This window comes from Neltuma alba, unplaced genomic scaffold (assembly GCF_004799145.2).
Source record: "Neltuma alba isolate B1F8T4 unplaced genomic scaffold, ASM479914v2 tig00011513_pilon, whole genome shotgun sequence".
NCBI classification, from domain to species: Eukaryota; Viridiplantae; Streptophyta; class Magnoliopsida; order Fabales; family Fabaceae; genus Neltuma; species Neltuma alba.
In genome coordinates this window covers 25,671-49,410 of record NW_021636181.1, presented here as the reverse complement: position 1 = coordinate 49,410, position 23,740 = coordinate 25,671, and the positions used below count along the sequence as shown (strand labels likewise).

Sequence of the window (23,740 nt, the reverse complement as noted above, 5' to 3'; positions counted from 1 at the left end):
CTATAATCCTCACAGTTGCTCTGAAGTTTCATAAGCTTCCATTCCCTATTTATAAACAGTTGTTGATTCGGTTTTGGCCGACCCGCGAGTTGAACGAGGCGTACCACTTCGTTTACGTGGATCAATATAATTAATACTTAATAATTAATACGAAATCTTGCACCAATTATTGCGACTGTTGTTCCTTTTTAATTATACAAATATTAACAATTATCCACGTATCAATATTATTAGCTAGTCAATGTTCATACCGATCAATAATTAAATACAAAATTCATAACAAATCACAAATGTTTACAAGCTTAAAATTGTATACTTCATGTGCATCTCATGTGCTGGTAAAAAACAATATACATCAAACTGCATATATAATGTAAGGAGGCTACCTAATTGAAAATATCGAAAACTTCACCAGTTTTATTATTATATAAACAAACACTTAATTCACGGTAAAATATTAACATATTCATTTTGAAATATAGTAAATACTCTATTTTATTTCAACTATTAGCTAAGTTAGGAACAGTAAATCATATATTTGAATTATAATAGCAAAGTTTGACTTAACAATTGAAAATTGTTGATGGCTATTTATTTATCATTAACCTATTTCTTAACAAACTACTATTTTATTGTAAAAAAGTACTCTATAGTATTATAGCAAGTATTCCCCCCCCCCAAAAAAGCAGATGCAAAAGTAGACTTTTCTAGTATATATCTGGATATAATAATATAGAAAATTTTCAAATTACATTATTTATAAGTATTCTTATTCTTAATCAGACGCCATGCATTGTACAAAGTCTCCAGATAAAATACCATATATTACAAAATGGGTCTTATATTTGAGACCGGAGGAGTAGTAAATTTTTATTTTGGATATGGGCAGTCTAATTCAAACTTGTTGCTTTAATTTCCGTTGTTAACTGTACGGATTGACTGTTTATATATGTTTAGTTTAAACAATAGGGATGGGGATTGAAGTCAGCAGCGATATATAGCAGGTGGAAGCTCGTAGATGGCTAGAATAATACAAAATTTAAAATTAATCAGCCAGATACACACACGTTTTTAAATTAAAATTAAAATTATACCCTTCATTCTGTTTCGTCAGTAATTTATATTCCCATTCTTTCCATGGATTACTTTAAATTTTTTCCTTTTTAAATAAAAAGGCAGGCGCATATACAGTAACAATATATAGCTAAAAACCAGAACACAAGACATATCTGCATGGCTGGGCTTATAAACTTGATATTCCACGATATGTACTTTGCGTGTATGCAAAAGCGACTTTTGCCACTTTGGGGAACTTCCCTCTCCTCTTACGACTTAATTACGGTAAATTTTGTATACTTATATGTAGTAATTAAAACAGACAAAAGTATAATTATATATACATATATTTTATATTTTATTTGTATCCTCGCCATCTCATTTTTAGCTCTTTTTAAATAAATTATCTATATATATATATATATATGAATGTACTTTTTATACCAGATATGTATGTGTGTGAATGTAAAAAACTCGAAATCGCTTAGTTTGAATTAATGTTTGTTCGGCTTAATATATAGTATATAACAAGTTAATTGGACAAATAATAATATCACGAAAATTAAATTTAAAATTTTTGTAAATAAAAATAGTAAACTTTTTTTTTTGAATGAAAAGTAAATTATTATAATATAATAAATATTTTGATATTTCAATGTTCAAGCATCAAGAGCATACATTTATCTCCATGCAACCAAGCAGGCACTACACTTTTTCCTTTTTTATTTATGCAGCCATTAGATTTAACAAAAGCATAATATTGTATACAAGAATCCAATTACACAGACACACACACACATTATTATTATGCTTATGAGGAAAACTAATAACAAACAAATAAAAACAAAGTCCTTTTAGAGTTCTCTATTATTCAGTATAATGTCAAGTTTGAACTACCCAAAACCATGGAAGAGAAACAGACCAAAAAACAAAAATAAAAAGGAGAAAATTGATATTCATATATTTAAACATAACCAAAATCATGCAAGCTAAGAGAAACAGACCAAAAAAAAAGAAGTAGAAAACTGATATTCATATATTTAAACATAACCAAAATCATGCAAGAGAAACAGACAAAGAAAAACACAAAAAAAAGGAGAAAATTGATACTCATATATTTAAACATAAAAAGTATCGTTTCAGTCTTTTTAATATTATTAGTACTTTGAATCCCTCTCTTGCCATGCATTGTCCAATTTCTGTATGTACACGAGACAGCAAGCTGGTTACCCCCACCAAACGGCAAACATGAAAAATGATAGTATATACGTGCAAGCTCCCTAAGAAACATGAAAAAGCGTATGTACAATGTTCGTTTTTCAACACTGTTAGGTGTTGTTGATCAATATTAATATTAATAGCAATTATAAATAGTAGAAAAGGGAAATAATAACAACGAAGTGATGTCAGGTAAAGGAAAATGTAGGTGAATTTGTGACAAAGCTTTCATCCAGATGAAGACAACATATATAAGAAGAAGAAGAACAAGAAGAAGAGATAATGATGATTCAAATATTAAGGTGTGTGTTAGACGAAAAGTGGGTGAGGCAAATATCTGTTTCAAGTTCTTACGTTGTTGTTCTTTCTAACTCTTAACTCCCTTTGAATTCATATCCCTTTTCTTATTATAGCGTCTTGATGAAGACATTGTCCTCGATGCTTTTTATATATATTTGTCTCAATCCTTCGACGGCGTCGTTTCTTCCTGGGCATGGTCTTGTTTCGTGTTCGTGAGTTCAGACAGCTTTAATTTCCTAGGTCGGCGAATTGGAAAAATGCAATACAAGGAAGTCTCAGAGACCAAAAAAGCATGGAAGATGCTTATTATTTTCAACCATGTTAGATTTTGGAGATCCATACGTATACAACATACGAACTGATGTCACGCGTACGTAGATTTATCTTAATTAGGTGATTTTGGAGATCAATTACTATCATTTTATTGATAAAACAATCTAGTGGAGCAAGCTTAATTCAACTTGTACTCCCCCTAATATAAGGTTCATTTGAAAGTTTGGATTTGCTTATAAAGTCTAATTCCATTTTATGTTGTTTCCTTTCCACAATAACCCTCATTAAATTCCAATTATTAAATGATAATGGTAAGTTTGAAAAAGTGTCATATTAATTATAAATAACTATCTTAACTAGTTATTTTGGATTTTACTCATAGTAGTTAAAAGTAACTAATTATATTTAGGACGGAAAGGAATATACTCATTTAGTGATTTACACCTTAGCTAGATGACAATTTTTTATTCAATAGTTATTTTTCCTACTTATTATTGATAAATAACAGTATATAACCGGTGGCTAAAAAAAAAAACACACATACAGTGCATATAATCAAGAGGAACAATTTTTACCATGTAAAAGATGATCCTTGCAAGCCCATCTTTCAACCCGTTGACTACGTACATATAAGAAAAACAAGAAAAAAAAGAACTGTTCAAAGAATTAAAGGTGCTTTTCTTATTTCTTAGAGGGTACTTCTTTCTTACGAATATGGTATTTAATACGGCCTAAGTCAAAAAGGCAATTAACTTATACATAGTTAACTAAAACCCTCTCTCCATTAGTCCATGAAGTTTGGTCTAGCTTCTTGCATAATTGGTCTTGTAATTCACCAAAGCTTGATTACAATAGTATGACTTCGTCAACATAAAAACCTTTATAGATAATTTGTGAACTTCCACTTATTTAAGGTCATTGAATATAATGATCATATTTTGAAATGAAGCAGTCATTCTCAACCTTGGATTAATTACGGGGAAAGACAAAACAGTTAATTAGTTAGTAAAAACTCTTGGAGTCTACACGTAATGAAACATATGGGGTTTTAAAGAGATTGCTTGTTCAACTTGGTTTGGGTGTGGATTGGACCAGAGGAGCTTCTGGAATCATAAGAAAGAACGGAAGAAGAGAGCAGGTTTTTTATTCTTTAACGTAAGAAGGTTAATGATGTCAGCGTTTAACAGTGAGATTCTTTTTGCATTAGAAAAAATCAAACTTGTATTGATCCGCTAAACAACTGATTTGCTTGTTCGCTTAAGTTTCTAACCGTTACATCTAAACCCCGACTTTCTTCCTTCTTATATATTTTCATCTCTTTCCTTCATATTTATTTATATATATATAGTTAACGTTAATACTACCTCCTATCCTTAATATAAGAGCTCTTTTGACTTTTATTTTTATCCTAAATATAATATCCTAATCCACATTGTATCTCATATTTATCAATTTTTTTCAAAGTAGTCCTTATAATAATGATAGTTCTAACTAATGTACTTAATTAATAAGAATATTTTAGGAAAGATAACACATATTTATGACAAATAACTAATTTAACTAATTTTTTTACTCTATTCAAATTAGTCAACTAGCTCTTATATTAAGGATCAAAGGTAATATTACAAACTCCTAATTTCTTCCTTCTTATATATTTTCATCTCTTTTGTTCCTATATATTTAGTTAATATTAATATTGGAAATTCGCGTAAACAACTTAGATCTTCGGCTACGGCAATATAATAACCAAACAATGTATTAAAAAAAATTAAATAAGGTAGAAAGATATATATACCTTCTTAAGCACTACTCTCTTTCTTAGAAGATTTATTTATTTTTATATTCATTTTTTATACACATTTATATTTATATTCGTTAAAACCAAAGGTTTACGAGGATATTATATAGCTTCTATCTGTAAGCTTGCCAGTTTTGTTCACGCTTTTTAACAAAACCAGAGTTGATTAAGAGACTTAAGTCTTACTATTATACAAATAGAATAATTACACTTGTGGTGCTGGTTAATATGATAGTAGATTATTTAGATTTTTCTTAAATTTTAGTGAAATTATATAAACATCACGTATATTTTCAAAATGTATACTAACATTTTCTAAAATGGAAAAAAAAAATTACATGGACGACAGTCCCTGAATTTTATTAACTCATCCTGAGATTTGAATATATTTCGAAAATTGTCATGAAAAAAATCGAATAATTAATTTTAACGAAGGATTGATATATGCATAATGATCCCTCTTAATTCCAAGAAAAAAATTGTATAATTTCATAAAAATTAAAAAAATAAAGTGCATACTTTGTTTTAATAATATCAACAAATTAAACACTTCAATGAGCTTGTAAAATTTTGACATAACATCTTTAGGGTAATGAATAAGCAAGCAAGCAACTTCAACGAACTCTGCAGGTCATACATAATGCATTAGGTAAAGTTTTAATTAATTAAGAAATAAGACTTATTTTTTATGGCATAATGTTGCATATATATACACTTTAGAACCATTCAAAATAATATTATAATATTAAGATGGAAATAAGAAGAAGGGCGTCTGTGGCTTGGAGCTTTGGAATTGTGATGATGGCCTCATTTTCAACCAACAACGACAGTGACAGTGTCCCTCCAAGCGTCGTTTAGTCCAATGAACAAAAGTTAAGTAATCAAGAAACCACGCACAACGAATTACGATTTACTAGTGAGCCACTTCTATTTTGCGTCTATTACACGTGAATTGTGTCTGTGGCCATAAAACGAACACACAATATTATATTCCACAGTACACATTCACATTTTTCTGATTTTATTTATAAGACAATGTTTTATTAAATTTGACTACCTCAATAGCTTTTCTCTTACAATTTAATAATATTTTAATTTTATCCTTACTAAACATACTACGGCCGGATCCTAATATAAGAATTAGTTTAGGGTTGGATTTGATCATAAATATAAGATTTCAATCCATTTTATCTATTATATTTATCATTTTTTTCAAATTAATTTATCTAACTTATAAACTGATTTATAATCTAGTTATACAATAATATTTTAGGGACATCTGTTTGCCTTTTGTTATAATTAACTAATGTATTTAATTTTTTTAATCTACTCAAATTATTTTAAGTGATCGTCATGTTAAGGAATGCGTGGAGTATATACTTTTCAAAAGAGTAATAGTTCTTATAACAATAAATTATGGGTATAGAATAAATTTAATATAATAACTTTAATAAGAGAACTTATATTAAGAAAAAAAATACTCATATAATTTATCCTACAAATGAGAGAGGAGCATATAATTTGCGTTTGAAGTTTGAACAACCCTCTTGCTACAGGCATATTAAACAAAGGAAGCAATAGACGAAAAAAAAAGTGATAAAAGACCAAAAGTCCAAGTGCTTATGACCATAATGGAAAAGGAGTATATAGAAACTCAAATATCTAAGTCATGACGTAAAGGGAATATATTGCTTCTCTATGGAAACATTAATCTCCATAAGAAATCAAATTATATAAAGACGATTTACCAAAGTCAATGCAAACCAAATACTGGCAAATTAAACATGGCAATTGCAAAGTCGAGAATATTCAAGCTTTTTAAAATAAAATAAAAACCTTTTTTTCTCTTGGTTGGGAAAAAAAATTCGTAACTGCGATCCGCATATACTACTTCTGATCCTAATTATAAGGCTAGTTGACTAATTTGATGAGATTAAGGAAAGAAGTTGAGTTAGTTATTTGTAACAAATAGGTGTTGTCTTTTCTAAAATATTCTTACTAATCAAATATATTGGCTAGAACTATCATTGTTAAGAGGACTATCTTGGAAAAAAAATACATAAATATAAGAGACAAAGTGGATTGGGGTCATATATTTAGGACCAAAATAAAAGCCAAACAAGGTCTTATATTAAGGATCGGAGGTAGTATATAAGGAAGAAAAATGATAAGTATCTCTTCATGCATGACATCTATTCTTTCTTCTTAAAAATCATTTCCTTGATTATTATAAACCCCGTCATTATTTTGGTTTCTCATTTTTTTTAAAAATAAATATATATTTATTTGTTATTGTATATGTAGCAACTTAATTAGGAGGGGTTTCCTTTTTGTTCTTATTTCTTAGTACTTGGTAGCTTGCAAAAGATTATATTTGATTATCAACAGGGCATAGTCTTTGTGCTTTATTATTAAGAAAATATTTTTGTTTGCCAATTCTTTTACATATATATATATGTATGTATGTATATTTGATGTCAAAGCTGTTTATCCATCATTCCTAGGGGATTACGGTAAATTATATTGAATTTGCAATTCATGCTAGAATTGAAGTTCGTAATTAATCAGAAATAAAAAAAAAAGACAGTGATCGGCAAGAGGGGGGAAAGAATTTTATACGCCCTCACAGTCACTTTTTCTTTTTCTTTTTCAAAAAAAAAAAAAGATTAGATGTACTTTAATTCTAAATATTTTAAATTAAACTACATTTGTTTTGTATTTGAACGGGTAGATATTGTCCAGTAAGAATCATGAAAATCAAAATATTTTAGAGTTTTGTGTCAGAGCAAAATATTTAAGAGTTAAAAGGGCATTTTTGTCCCCAAATTAAATCCATATTAATACTTGGTAAGATAAATTATTAAGGGGATATTTACATTAGCTTTTATAAAAGTGATTTGACTGTCTATGGGATAAATATATAAGAGTTATACATCGATTCATGTCAAAGCATTTTTTCAGGTGCTTATCAAACTCATCCTAAGTGGTCTAAAAATATTTTCAAACGGATAAGAACATTGCAATATCGTTTCTGCCGTTTAAAAGGAGTAAATGCACGCTAAAGACAAGTACAGATATGTGTGCAAGCCCCACATCGTATAGTTAATGGATGTTGCCCTTGTGGGGGCATTAAATTATTGTATTAGTATGATTAACGCGATGTCCAAGTTATTTGGTGGCATAGTTAATGGATGTTTATTGATTTTTAACGCCATGGAAAACGTTGTAATGTTTTTTCATGTTTGAGGATAACATTGTATCACTTGGTAGTTTAACTGTTTAAGATATTCCATGCTCCTGTGTGAATAATTTAAGGACAAAAATATTCTTTAATGCAAAATTTAGACTCAAGCTTCCATAATAAAAAAGAATAATAGCACCGAGCAGATTTGTCAGGATGATTTCACAATTTCAACCAGATCTAGAGATTTGCGGTTCATATTAGTTTTTGACTCATTTCAAAAAGCTAAAAGCATAAGCAAAATGGCAATTTGCTTTGTAATATGTGTATATAACGAAATGGGGAAAAGCATCATCAGGATGAGTTTATCTTGAAACAAATCGTCATGTTCACGAAATATTAATGAAGTTTTCATTGGGTTTGGTAAGAATTTTTCTGTGGCTCATGATTTTCTCCTTCTTTTCTTTTCTCTTTTCGTCTGAGTCCATTTTATATACACGCTGTCGGCTAAACGACGCTTAAAATAGATCTACTGTACCATGATATTGAAAGTCCGCAGCACAAAGAAAGATCATAGATTGTTGGCAAAACAAACAAAAAAAAAAACAAAACAAGGAAAGATTATAGATTAATTTAAAGGAGAATGAGAGTTTTACTATTGTTTTGATTTTAAAGGAAACAAAAAGCAGAATAAATATAACTTTTTCCCAAAAAAAAAAATAGACTAATCATAAACATTAAATAAGATCGAAATTCAAAATAGGGAGATTCAGAGCAGCATGGACATGGTGCTGCAGCTGGAAAATTGTAGGGTTCTGTTGTTCTCTTCACACATGTCCACTCTCTCACACACAGCAATCGTAACACTCGGCAATGCATTTTGTTGACTTTAATTCCCATTAACTTGAATTCCATTCTGTTAAGAGTACAGCAAGAACGACCCAGTTGGCTGGCAATAAATTGTTGATAAACAGGTCAAGGGCATCAACAGAGATAACCTACATAATAACAAGAAAAAAATACGAGTGCAAAATAAAATAATTAGCAGAATGAGAAAAAATTAAAAATAAAATGAAAGAACTACAAAGCAGAAAAGTACTACGAGAACCAACAGGAATCAAACCGTCCAATTACTTGCCGAAAATCATAAATTCAACTAGTCACAGTGAAAATCATAAAGGACGTAATGAAATTTAAGGACACCACTTAAATTGGCAGCATGCGTCAATGTGACAATGTCTATAACGATTTCTGGAGAGCATGCACCATCCAAGCACTAATTACTTTAATAAAAGCAAATGCTAGACCCTTAATCCAATATCCCTCGCCAAAATCAAATGAGGTAAAAAACGGAGTATTGCGTTTGCACCAGTCCAACAATGCCACTGATTAGTCCATCCCCCCCCCCCCCCCCCCAATCAAAGTATCTTGATCTGAGGTACATAGGCTATCCCTGTGGTCCAATCACATTTGGCGAAGATAAATAATAGACCCTTATTCGAAGTTGAAGGAATATTTTCCTGACCAAACCAAAAAAGATGCTCTTAAGTCTTATCCTTCTAACACAGCAAAAGCGTGATGCATTTAGACAAATATCGTCATCGTGACCCCAATATGTTGCCACATCATCTCTTTGTAGCTCAAGAAAACATAGGCAGCACAGGTATGATTTAAGATGCCTATACTCAAAACTTCTAATCGACATCAGATTTGGACAGAGAAATGCAAAACCAAACAAAAGTAATTTCCTAAGTATATTATCCTGTAGAAATATATAGCAGTGGAGCAAAGAGAAAATATTTTGAACTTTTGCTCTTTAGGACCAAGGTATTCAAAGAACAAAATAGCAGGGGACCAAGTGATTGCTGATATACGGTGAAAATACCATGTCTTTGCAAACAACATTGAACTCTATGGAATAATGGATTAATGATGTATATAATGGCAGACTGCTAAATATATTTGATAAAATTGATTCTTGACGTACAACTAGTCTCATTTAGTCATTTAAGACTTCAATTGTTGTTGCCCCATTCCCAGACATCTTAAAATTAAATTTTAACACACTACATACTGTCCAAACTCACTCGATTTTCTTTTCAATATGAGGTGGTGCGTTTGAAAATAAAGATATCAATTGAAGGAATCATGAAACAATTAGAGCTTTGATGATTAAGTAGCAAGGAATCATTTACTTAGAGCGCCAAAACTAAAATAACACATTAAGTGAATACCCAGATTATCATCCATGCAAATGGCCGCATGGAAGATTTTTACCATGCTCGCTTTCAACATAACAGTAAAGAGCAGGGAAATGAGGTATATTGAATCTAGTGATTATGGCTATTACCAAATTACATTAATGCATGATCAAGTATCAGAAATAACAAACCTGACATATAACCGAACTGAACGAGCCCTTAACAAAAAAGACACAATCTTGAACACTTTGGCATGCTATGAGACATGCATAGAACTCAAGTGTTGTTGTTTTTAATCTCCTGAGTTGATATATCAACAATCTTAATCCTCTGATTCTCCGGCAATATTGACCAATTTGGAGATTGTGTTGCACGCAACCACTTGAAGTCATCCACATTTGCCCAATTTCCAGTCTCATTATCAAGACTAGCATGCTGAAGATCTTCTTCAATCCCTTCGTAAGTCAGACAATATGGTGAAAACCTCACACTACTAGAATCCTCAATTATGGGTCGGCTCCTAACTCTCAAGTAAAAATCACTTCTTTTGGCATGATGAATCCTAATTTGATGTGATGCCATCACAAAGATGCATCCCTCAACTTCCTCAATAAGAATTGAACCCATTACAGGCCCTACATAAACCTGGCAATTCTTCAGCCTATGAATAAAAAGCGCCCTTAAACAACCAATTAATCTAACTTCACAAGAATCAAGGTCTGAAATTGTGAATTCTCCAACTTCTGATCCCCTAAACTCCTCGAACAAAACCTGACCTACTTTGCCTCTAAATCCTGGCGAATCCCACAAGGTAAGTCTCTTTTTCTCTGGTGAATCATCAGTGCACTTTGAAGGAGGAGGCTCTTTCAATTCTGCAACACCAGATTCTTTCTTGTTTCCTTTGTTCTTAAATGCAAATTTCTTTTTTGGAACAAGTTGGGAATTCAAACTCTCAAGGCTTTGTTTCAAATCCGAAACAGTTTTGAGTGAGGATCGAACATCATAGGATGGCAAGAAATATGAGTTTTCAGCAACAAGTTTCTCTAGATCAGAAATAGATGCAGATATTTTTTCGAAGTGAAACTTGAGTTGAGCTGGATCAGAGGGAGCAGTTTGGCAATCAGCTAGCCGAGACTCAATGGAGCACTTCATTTCAGAAAAGCGTGAAAAAAAGGATGAAGTGGATTCAAAAGAAGATGATCCAGATTCAGATCGGCGGGAGTTATCCAAACGATTCTGGTGACGGTTTGAGAGGCGCTCAAGCATTAATGAGTGCTTCCTCTGAAGATCTGGGTCAGAGTATTCTGTTTCTGGGACGTTTGTGGGATTTTCATTCTCATCCATCACTTGCAACTTGTGAAGATACAGGAGAGTCGAAGAATCTTTAAAGCAACAGGAGACTGAAGTGCCCACCCAAAGGGCACCAGTAAGTCTGGTGATGTTTGGTTCTCTCCTGACTGCTTCTATCCAGTTTTCTCCTGATGCCTGTTAACTACAAGTTACAAAAATATAATAACAGATATTACTATCCTTAGTTGAATAAAGCATCAATAGTTAGCATGGATAAAAATAACAGATTCAAATAAGGAGCACAAATTAAATTACTCGACACCTCGGACATACATATTGAATTAAAAGCATTTTACTAAACATGTAACATAAACATGAAGAGTATAATAAAAAATTACGACTCCCGTTTATATCAGTGCCTTCAGTGACAAATGTCTTGTCAAGCAAATACTAATTCTATAGCATTTACATCAACCAAATATTGAGTAACCAAAGCATACTAAGCACTTTGGATCTAGAAGGGCAAGCGTGCCTTTGTAACAAATACATATACAAGTTGATTCTCACCAAGAACTAACATTAAAACAAATTAACTGATCTGAAATCCAATGCACCAATCTTGCAAAATATCAACCCCAATTATTTGTATTTCAATCAATCTAACCTGAGGAGAAGAATGGCTTCAAACAATGAGGCTTTCAACTACAAATAGAAGACCGCAGGGAGGAGAGAAGACCAGCAAGGGCATAAGATAGAGCATATAGGACGAGACCAAGAAGTACACTATCTGTAGCACAAAGGAGACGAGTGAAGCAGCCTTTCTTCTGGTTCAATGAACTAAGAAGATAAGACCTATAAGAAAGGAAGGAGACAGTGATATGAAGGGAAAATAGATTGATGATTTAAATGGAATAAATAACCGAGATTTGCATAAGCATTGAGCCACCAATGGCTAAAAATGCATTTCAGTAGATGCAGGGTTTGTATTTTTGCTTAGATGTGCAAAGGATTCAAACATTTATATGGTCCTCCCTAGGCTTTCACACAGATAGGGCTAGACCAGTTGTTCATTCGGGCTAGGCTTTGCTTCCGGGCTACTCAAGGACAGCCCAGCCCAGATGAACCTGATACCACATCAGGCTGGGCTCAGTCTTTCAGGTTGCCAGACCATTGAGGTTATTTAAGCACCCCTTTGAGTTAGACCTTGAATGGGTTGCAGTTCCGTACCATACCATTTCTAATCTCAAGCAGTGTCCATAAAGGCAGAAACGAAACATGCAAAGTTCTTTGCAATTTCTAATAAATCTCATTTCTTCACTATTTTGTGTCAAAACAAGATCATTGTTAAAACTAAATAATATTAATAAATATCGCAAAGCTAAATAGCAATTAAAAATGACTAACGGATCAATTTATAAGCATGAGAATAAACCTGAAACAAACAAACAACTAACAGCATATCTTATAAACATAAGATCAACTAAATAACTTCATACTCATTCTTATAAACCTAATCATAGGTGGAACTACGTTACACTCAGTAGGCGCATCAGCACCAACTGAAATCTTTGAAATATGCATGGTTGATATAATGCCCTTCTAATTTTTGTTCCAGATACTTCAACGAAGATGCCTTTGTAAACCAATTAATTCAGGCAACTCCACCAAGCCACTGAAGAATGATAATTCAAACTCAAGCTTCTAGATTGCCAAACACAACACAAGTCAAGTCATTCACCAGATCACCATCACAAATACCTTAAGAATTCTCTAAACGGATGATAATATAAAGAGATTAACAGACGGAATGCCAACATACAACAAATCCAACCTGGCAAAAAACAAACCAAAGCATATAAGTCACTAGCAATCAAAATGAAGAGGGAAGAAGCAGCCGATTACACACCACTGAAGTAAAAAGTAGAAATCAAAGTTCTTCTAAAAAAATCAACCTCAATCTTTATTCAAAAGCATCAATGCTCAAACGATTACAATGACTATATTCAAAGACAAATTAAAATGAAAATTTTAAAACAAAGCAACAAACAGTCTGACGGCATCCGACACAGCGGAGACAAACACGCTGGGAACAGATGACGAGGGGCACAAATTCAAATATAGATTCAGAGCCAGAATGAACAAATCAATCTCATTGGATTTTGGGAGCAGACAAAGCCTTAGGGTTTGAACCTTCTTCAATACTTGCAGAAAAACAACCACGGATGTCACACCCCAAAAATTCAGGGGTGACCAGCACAGAATATGAGAGAACTCATATTCCTAAAGCCTTAAAACATATGAATAAACAGTTGCCATAATAATTACAATACCATTCATATAGAATAGATCTCTTGTAATCAAAATACAAGGCCATTAGTAGAACTCTGCAAATAACTCGCAGGCACAACACAAAATAGGGAGCTCCCCTCAACAACAATACGAACATATATTCATATATTTAGAATAATAAATACAAGCAAGGGTCTGCCCATAGATTATGTGGAGGATCTAAAACCCATAAATAAATAACTACATAAATGCAACTTAGTTTTACATCAATTAGCAGTTGTTTTAAGCTTTGATCAGTAATGAGAGTTTTTTCCCCCCTCCTATTTGGTTGAAGGTGCAAGGTTAGCAGTGCTATCTAAGGCCAAAATAAATTTTACTAGTGAATAGCATCCCATTAATAAGAATAAGATAAAACAAATCCTAAAATAATAACTTGTACAAATACAACAAGGTAACTGACCGGTTTACAATTGCCTTGTGAAAAAATCATTAAAACATGGAATATCTATAAATATAAAACATTTTCAATATACAAAACTTTATAAGGCGTTTTTTTTAAATCAAATCACGAATAGTGTTGAAAAACATTTTTCAATGGAGGATTTCAACAGAACGAAGAGGCATGGGGATAGAGTGGGTAGGTAACCAAGAAGCACGACTGAAGCCACAAGTACAAGGGTAGCTAAAGCTACGAAACAAGCGCAGGGACAACGCCCACAAATGACAAGCGCAGCCGAAACCATGAATAACAAGCGAGCCCAATATTACCATGGCACACTAAGGGCTAATAGTACTGCTATTAGCAACCAGCGTTCTGTATTCAACCCTCACAAAAATCATTTTCAAGCATGCATGGGGCCAATTTATCATCAATAAACAAGAATCTTTTCTATCATCGAAAACATGTAAAAAGAATATATCATAACAAAAGACCCCAGCATGAAAGTTCATAAAATCCCAAATATTTTCCTCAAATTCCATCGACGAACAAAAATCATTTTTTCGAGTAATAATAACTCAAACAAGAGCATTTCAAGATGGGGAAAAAAAAAAGAAATTTACAATATCGAACAAATAAAAACGAATAATGGTACAAATGAAATGAAGTTGTTTTGATGAAACAATACTTGAAAAATAGGGGGTACTAAATAACAATAAAACAAATAAGAAAATATCATTTATAAAATCCTGTTTATGGGATGCTACTCACACTTTCATTATACTTCAAGATAATCCTTATTCTTTACTCTTACAATCATGAACAATAATATGCCACATAAGCCATTTAGCACGATGATTTTGGCAGCCAAGATACACCATCTTAATCCTCAATTTGCAACAATTTAATATAGTAAGAGAACTTGAATCTTAACCCCTTTTTCTTTTTCTACAAATAATAAAGTTACAAATGCGAATAACGATTGAGTTTTATCACCCTTAAATATTAGCTAAGCAGCCGAATGCCATGAGTTTGAAATATAACATCTTCTACTTTCCCTCTCCGCGAAGCATTTTGTCAGCCATGAGTGTCTCACCATCCCCTTCATGAACTTAAAGAACTTAAACTTTCATTAAGTTCCTTTCGCCCCTCCATAGCACAAGCCTTAGCTTTCTGGCAAATTTTACTAGCCTCCCAATCCAATTCTTCTCTTAAACATTAAACAAACACTTCAAGCGCATTCCACGATTCAACTCATAACCCTCGGACAATCTTAAATTTAAACCAATTCAATTCATACATTCCTTTTTCAACCAAGACGCTTTATTATTATAGAGAATACTTGCCTCTGGTTCAATTTAGTACACATTCTTCATCGTTATACCTCACAATAAATCATTTCTATCCATCATACAATTCGTCAAACAACTTGGGCGCATGCATTCAGTACAAAATTAAATAAAAATCATGGCAGTCCATAAATCATCAATCGCACAAATCTCAACTAACCCATCAACCTCACAAAATTTTCTGCCTCAATTCGTTAACCAGGCCCAACTTGCAACGGAGAGAAATCATAATTTGAAAAGAAACCAAAACATGCAAAGGATATTTACCTACCTCAATCGGACAGCCCCCCCACCATCTTCCATTAAACCGTATTCCCAATTCCTTGCTTAAACCACGCGGATAGCATGCACCACCATGAGATACAAAACAGAAAAATGAAGGAGACAAGTTGATGATGCAGGAACGAGGAAGAGGCAGCGATCAAGGGAGATGAATAATGAGTGAAAGAAAGGCGAGGAGGACAGAGCAACGGATGGCAACCTTGTATACAGGTCGCCGGTGAATTTGGTACGCTGCAACCCCCCCGGTTCCCGAAATTTCCCTCCCCTTTCGCTCTTTCGGATTTTGTTTCTAATCCTCTGCTGGCTAAAACCAAAGCCCAGTAAAACATCATAACAATGACATCCCACAAGATGGCCACAAAAACGACACCACTTTCCCACAAATTGGGCCCAAAATGGGCTCTTCTTGCTCTTTTATCTCAGACTATATTTTGGTATTCTCCTTGATCAAATTAGAAATAAATTCAATAATTAATTATTTGGGAAATTCCTAATCAAGAAAATTGTCATATTTATTTTTTAAAAAACCCCCTTTCATATAATAATTCTTTTATATTTATTGGATTCAATATGACCCCATATAATTTCACTTTGTTTTGGGGAAAAATAATAATAATAATATTTTCTAAGCCCAAAAATTAATTTGAACTTAGAACTTCTATTTTTTAGAAGTAATTATTCCCGTTAATTCACTCCAATATCCAATCCTCAAATAATTATTCCCCACATGTTTCAATTATTCAAGGGCTTTAAATAATTTAAATTATGTAATTTTGGTAAAAAGAAACTCAAATATAGGCTCCCCTTATTGTTGGGCTACAATAATTTTTAAAAAAAAAAAAAAAACACTTACTAACCAACCTTTCACACGTATACATCAGGGCTGTGACAACGGAGGGCTGACAACGGCGGCGTCCGACGGCGAGGTCGACCAAGCGGGGGAATGCTTGTTGGTGGACGAAGAAAAATGGATCCGCTAGTGCTTGCTTGCGTTAATATTTTTTGCCAACTTTTATTTTTATATAATATATATTTTCCTCTAGTAGTAAGACTGGCAAATAATTTTTTTATCCTATTTGTAAATCATTTCACCAAATTTTTAATATGAATGTATTATTCTGTTTTTTATTTATTATATTGTAAATAGTTTTTTAAAAAATGTATATATTAAATAGAAATAAATATTTTAAAAAAAATGTATATATTAAATAGAAATAAAGTTAAAAAATTATTATATTTTAAAAAAATTTAACAAAATTAAATTTTTTTTCTGAAATAGGTTATAAGAGCTCTAAAAATAGAATCAGATAATTGTTTAAATAGGAATAAAGTTAAAAATGATTATATTTTAAAAAAATTTAATAAAATTTAAGATTTTTGTTTTTGCGAAATAGGTTATAAGAGCTCTAAAAATAGAATCACATGAGTGTGTGTATATAATTTTCATTTTATTTAGGACCGGAGGTAGCGTTCAGTTGGATTGTTGAATCTGATGTCACAGGAGCAAAGATTCTCTTAAATATACTACACCTCCGGTCCTTAATATAGAACTTAATTCTCGAATTAGTTTTGGTCTTAAATATAAGACTCATTTCTCATATTTATCAATTTTTTCTAGATTATCCCTATAGATACTCCATCAACTATAATCAAGTAGAAGAGGGAGAGAGGGTATTAAGAAAAATGATTATGGTATTTTAGGAAAAATATGTCACTTTTCTTATAATTAACTAATTTACCTAAGTTCCTTAATCTAATCAAATTAATTAAATAGGTCTTATATTAAGAACCGGAGGAGTACTATTTTGCATGAGCAAACAGTTGATTCGCTTCACCCATTATCAAAAATTACCTCTTTAGCAAAAAAAAAAAAAAAAAAAAACCTGACAATTATGCTCTTCATGCTACAATCTTTTTTTTTTTTAAATAACATGGTAACATCATGCTACCATCTTTCTCCATTATCAAAGCTAGCATTGATTCTCCTTCCATTTTCTTTTTTTTTCACTTGAGTATATATTTGCCCTATTTCATTTATTATTGTGTAAACTATATTTATAATATTTTATTTTATTTTATGCCATTTTGATCTTTTATTAAATAAAATATTATACATGACACAACTTCATATACATTAAAGCTTTATTATTATTTTGTTTTTGAATGAAAAGTGGACCAATATATTTTACAAAGGAAAGACTACGCATAGAGCAAAATAAAGCTCATCTCTTCTCATCAACAACCACCTCCCGATTTAGAGGTAGCAGGTGATCAAATGGGACACGAAAAAACCCCCAATTGCTAGAAAGTGTATTATTGGAATACAATGTTGCAAATTGCAAATATGAAATTGACATGATAAATTAAGCATTTAGGGCTCATTTGGTTGCTGAAAAGGATAAGAATAAACTGAATTAAAAAATAAAAACAAAAATAGATTTTCTGTTTGAGCTGATTGCACATTCATCTTGGCATCATCTTTCCTTCCTGTGGGAAATCTCGGTACCACAAATGTGAAAATCACCATACCCTCCCAGACCTCAGGAATTACGGACCTTGTGAACTAAAGTACTCCTCTCATGAACCTTGTTGACCTATCTTCCGCCGCATTTTTGTCATTTTATTTTCTTTATTTCTTTAATCCATTCCATTCTCATCCTTTTCAGCTACCAAACGGCCTCTTTATATATAGACAACACTATAATCTCAAATGCAATTTGGCCCTCGGGTTATAATATTTGTTACCCAAATCTGGGGAAACGAACCTCATGTACGGAAGGAACACATATCAGACTACCAACAAGATACTATATACTACTTAGCAGTATCCACCAAAAGAAATAATGATAATTGAGCAATAATTTTAATACACAAAACTACAACGCTGGAAGTAATTAAAATACTAATGTGTTGGCTCATGCAGATTTTTCAGCTTCTTCAGCTGCTTCTTCCTCCTGCAGTTTCTTTAAAGAGGGAGGTGGCCTGGGGACAATACTTTTCTTCCATTTCCGATCAAGTTTCCTAGATAACCTCTTGCCGATTCCCTTCTCAATCTCCCTTTCCCGCTTCACAGTAAGCATGCGAGCAATCTGTAGATGTCAGTATTTCACATCAGTGGTTTAAAACTACCAACAAAGAGATAGGAAGTGACCATAATGCAGAACCCAAAGGAACTGCTGGTAAACCCATTTAGGTCCCTTGGGAATTTGCTTCACGGCAGATCAGACCTCTCATTACTACATATATAAAGGTATGCGATTGGCCACTTCCTTCTCATTTTAAGATCAGACAGAGAGAAGATGGACAAGTCAGAGAATGATCTAATCAATTCTTGTAGAATGCGGACACACACACAGGGATACAAGTTCAGGGAATCATATTCCCTTTGCTCTTGGGTATATGGAGGAGGTCAGAATATCAAGATAGAACTAAGAATGTCAGGATACATGGATTCTATTGTGAATTGTACACTTGACATTGCCAACTTTCCCTCCACATCAGAAAACCAGAAGTGCAAGCAAGAGACAGAAAGCAGCAAGAGGTCTTTACTTCAAGATAATCTAAACATTGTGCTCACTTCTGGTAAATAGTGATTTTGATAGCATTAGACACTAAGTTGATTATAACTTGAAGAATAAAATATAAAAATAAAAGATTATGAGATTGACCTATAACAGCTCAGCTGAGTAAATCATAAGAAGGGCAGAGACCACTCAAATTCAAGAGGGGTGGCACAGAATATAATAAAGACATCAATCTTTTGCAGCATAACAAGGCCAAATGGGTAATAATGACATACATACACTGGATGCTGCGGTAACACATTACAGCAGGTTATGAGAACACACCCAGGAGTCCATTCATCAAGTGCTAGACACATCAAATGCACCAAGTTTTAAGCAAGTTTGAGGATGGCTGTGACTATTCCTCTTGTACAGAGCATCTCTGAGTTATGGCACCTAAAAACATGTGGAAGTTCTCAGAGCATCATTGATTACCAATGATCCCAATCTTGATAATGGGACACAGGTCACTCAGATATATAGCAGAAATAATACAAATGAAAAGGAAGAGGATGGGGTGAGTGGTGAGGTCTTCCAAGATAACTAACTCTGACGGGTAGTAACTATGCATGAGCTGCAGAGAGAGAATGGAGTGGGAGTTGAGGGTATTTTGGGTGTGAGAACGAGAGAAAAGAGGTAGGCAAGAGTTCTGGATTTGGCTGAGGAGAGCCTCTAACCTCCAGAAAGTCAGAGAACGGATTTTCCTTCCTTGTTGTTCTTCCTTCCCTTAGTCGGCTCAATGTCTAAGAACTGAGTATGCTTGGTGTGAAGCGCCTATTGGGTATTAATAAGATGGTAGAGTTTCATCATCATGTGAGTAAAACTCCTATTTCGGTGGTTGTCACCTGTCTTCTATCTTTCCCCCTCCCTTTCAGAATCTAATACAGAGGGCTGAAAGCCACAAGAGATGATGCAGAGTAATAAGCCATAAGCCCATAACTATGGATGCGTCAATGTGATATGAAGGTCCTTCTGCCATATAAATAACTTCACCCATTACCAATTCAAGATAGTGAGCATAGTTTCATCTTTAAACCATGAAATCAAACTAGGACCACTGACAAAACATTGTAAAAATTTGCATCATGACCTTGTGATTAAATAGTCTCCTTAAAAATAAATGAATGAATGAATGAAACTCAACTGGGGATGTCCTTGCATGCATGCGACAGGATCACTCACGTGCCAATAGTTACCATAAGTAGAGGGGAGTTGCCTACTCTATACCCATCGGTTACACTTGATTTAAAAAATTAGAATCTTTCGTGAGCATCCTCGATATGCTTGAAAGAAAACGAAATTTGAAGAAGTTAGGCGAAAATTCCCCAATTGCTTCTTTTTTTTTTTGGGAGAAGAAAAGCCATTAAAATTTCTAGTTCGAAGAAGGCAAAAATCCACCATTGCTTCCTAATATCAAGTTATCAACTTTACGAGGAATTTAATTTTTAGTCGGCGTACTCAATTAATATCCTATCTTATTGTTCAAAAAACTACATGTGTGCGACTAGGGAGGTCTTCAATTCACAAAGAGGATAAGAAAAACCATAAAATTATTTAGCATTTTCCCTGAACTAACAAACTATTAAACAGATAGAAAAAAGCAATACCCTCTTGCGCATCCGACGGAACTCGCTGGACTTGAACTCGTTCCGAGCAGATTTCTGGAGCCGAAGCATGAGAAGCTCGCCCTTAAGATCAGTAACCTCTTCGTTGATTTCTTCAGCGGTTTTAGCTCTAATTTCCTTCAATTCCTCCTCTCTCTTTGCCATCATTACTACTGTAGAAGAAGGATGTCGATACGATTTCATCTGAAGACATGGTTGAATTGAGCGGATGCCGCGAAGTTGAATGCCATTGAAGGAAGATTTCGGAATTCCAGAACATGCTTTTGGAAGGCAGCATATAGTTGTGGGTGAACCTAAAGAATTCAACATTTTCTCTCCCTCCTATCTCCTCGCTGTTCCTGCTCTACGTTAGCAAAGCGCAGGGGATGCGGATAAGACCAGTCTCAGACCACCTTCCTCATCTTTTGGTGCATTACAATTTCGTGTCCAGGTTTGTTCAAATTACAATTTACCCCAGAGTAAGGCAAAAACTACACAATCGACCCAATTTAACCTTCCTTCTTCGGTACTCTCTCTCGTCCTAATTATAAGAACTAATTAACTAATTTGAGGAGATTAAGAAAAGAAGTTAAGTTAGTTACTTGTAATAAATAGGTGTCGCCTTTCTTAAAATATCCTTGCTAATCAAATATATTAGTTAGAATTACTATTGTTAGAAGGACTACTTTAAAAAAAATACATAAATATAAGAAACAAAATAAATTAGAATCTTATATTTAAAATTAAAATAAAAATTAAATAAAATTTTATATCAAGTACAGTAGCTAGTATTGCGTCTGACCTTTTGGGCAGTCAATCAAGTGCTTAGGTGCTTGAAGTTGGATAAGGAGAAAATGATCGAACTGCGCATGAGATTGATGAAAGTATTTTCCTTTTTTTTTTTTTTGAAAAAACGAATAATGAATATTATATTTGAAAGTTCTCTTTGGACCAAGATATGTGGCTGTTATTTTTTGAATTTTTTAAATTCAATATTCATAATTTTTTGTTCTATTTCTCACATAAAATATTACTTTTCTATTTTATTCTCTTTTCTTATCCCTTATTTATTTTAAAAGAGGGTTAAATATACTTTTATTAGGATTTTTCTTTTGATTCATTTAGGTTTGAGAATCTGTTTTTTTCATTCACTTGTCCAATTGAGATTTTTTTTTTTTTGCCAAGTCCAATTGAGATCTAACTCAGTAAATTTTACATTGATTTGTCTAATCAGTTGATAATATAAAAAATATATTTAAAAACACTCTGAAAATACTAATGACAATTAATAATCTTGAAATTTTAAAATTTTAAAAAAAATAATGATTTCCAGCTTCAATTAAAATTCTTTAACTTAATTTTTAATATTTTTTATATTTTCAGTATATGTCGTCCATAGTTTTAATACTCACATTCTAGGAAGTGCTTCTATGAATTGCTTCTATGTATCCACTTAAAAGCCTTTATAATGACAAAACATATGCAAACATGTATAAAAACTAGGAATCTATACAAATTGCAAGTTCTTAAACAATTTATTTCAACTTGTCGACCAAAAAATATTATTTCAACCAATATCAATTTCATAGGAAGATAAGACTAAGCTTTAGCACATTTCTGGGCCATAACCTACAATTGGAAAGAAGACACAATTAATTCCTTTCTATTCAAAGATGGTATGCCCCGAAAATAACAACACATGATACATTTACCTAATGCTCATTCCCAACTTCTAGACCTCCTACAGCCCCACTTCCATGTATTTAATTAATCTTATTGATAACCTCATTTAATACTTTTTTTTAGTTTTAAATATAACACTCATTTTTAATATAAATTATACTAATAAATATTTTTTATATTTAAGACTTGAGGAATAATTTTTTACATGACTTGCAATAAGGAACAAGAAAACATAGTCACAATTTCATTTTCATCATACACAAAACACAAGGAGGAAAATAAACAACTAAAGAAAGGGTAGTGTAAATTTTTGGAAGTTTTCATTCAAAAGTAACGGGTACTCAAATTTTTTTTAGATGTAAATTTATTCTGTAAATTTAAAATTGTCATAATTTTATCTCATAGCGTTAAAAGATTAACGTTAACTGTTAAAATAGTAACATTAACTGTTAACATTTTTAATAGTATGAAGTAAAATTATCATGATTTTAAATTTTTGAAGAAAATTTACACACACAAAAATTTTGAATGGCCACAACTCTCAAATAAAAATTTTCAAAATAAATTTACACTTTAGCTCTATAAGAAATCAATCTATCTTTTCGAAGCACCCTTTTTGTTTAGTTTAAAGACAAGTCATGTTATCTATAGTTACTTTATATTTTTTCACTTTTTTTATTATAAGAAACAACTATCAAATCATGTAATTCAAAATATTAGTTAAAAAATAATAAATATATAAGATATATACATATTTTTTATTATACAATTATTTGTAAAGAGAGTATATGAGAGATAATAAACAAAAATTTTTAGATTAAGGTATACCTTATACTGTAAAATATTTTTTTGGATATATCTAGCATTTCGAAGTATTTTGTGGTGCATGTAGTACCGGGGAGTATTTTTTAAATGCGTCCAACATCCTAAAGTGTTTTTGTTTTGTCTTGATACTGGATGCACCAAAAAATATTTTTGGATGCTGGATATACCTAAAAAAAACACGTTGAGGCACTGGATTCAGCGTGTTGGATATACTTAAGGAAGAAAAATACTTTAGGGTACTGATCGGATATACTACAAAATACTTTAAGGTGCTAAATGTACTTGAAAAAATATTTTGAGATGCTAGATACATCTTAACTCAAAATTTATTGTAGAAAGATAATAAGTGACATATATTTAATGGAATAAAAATAAAAAACTAATTTCAA

The 23,740-nt window shown here is 32.3% G+C and overlaps 2 protein-coding genes across 5 annotated transcripts; both read right to left on the bottom strand.

The window, feature by feature from the left end:
• Nucleotides 1–10,247: 10,247 nt before the first annotated feature.
• Nucleotides 10,248–15,738, bottom strand: LOC114714599 (tubulin-folding cofactor C-like). 4 transcript variants are annotated; one of them, XM_028899341.1, is made up of 3 exons: nt 15,666–15,738; nt 11,982–12,169; nt 10,248–11,519 (listed from the first exon to the last, which is right to left on the bottom strand). In XM_028899341.1, the coding sequence occupies exon 3, from the start codon at nt 11,369–11,371 to the stop codon at nt 10,304–10,306; it is 1,068 nt and encodes a 355-aa protein (XP_028755174.1). In that variant the 5' UTR covers nt 11,372–11,519; nt 11,982–12,169; nt 15,666–15,738; the 3' UTR covers nt 10,248–10,303. The 4 variants fall into 4 exon arrangements, with proteins under 4 accessions (XP_028755174.1, XP_028755176.1, XP_028755175.1 ...); XM_028899343.1 differs by lacking the exon at nt 11,982–12,169 and having other exon boundaries at nt 15,666–15,707; XM_028899342.1 differs by lacking the exon at nt 11,982–12,169 and having other exon boundaries at nt 15,662–15,681.
• A 2,640-nt stretch (nt 15,739–18,378) lies between these two features.
• LOC114714600 (50S ribosomal protein L29, chloroplastic-like) lies at nt 18,379–21,257 on the bottom strand. Its single transcript, XM_028899345.1, has 2 exons — nt 20,847–21,257; nt 18,379–18,765 (listed from the first exon to the last, which is right to left on the bottom strand). The coding sequence occupies exons 1-2, from the start codon at nt 21,171–21,173 to the stop codon at nt 18,592–18,594; spliced, it is 501 nt and encodes a 166-aa protein (XP_028755178.1). The 5' UTR covers nt 21,174–21,257; the 3' UTR covers nt 18,379–18,591.
• Nucleotides 21,258–23,740: the final 2,483 nt, after the last annotated feature.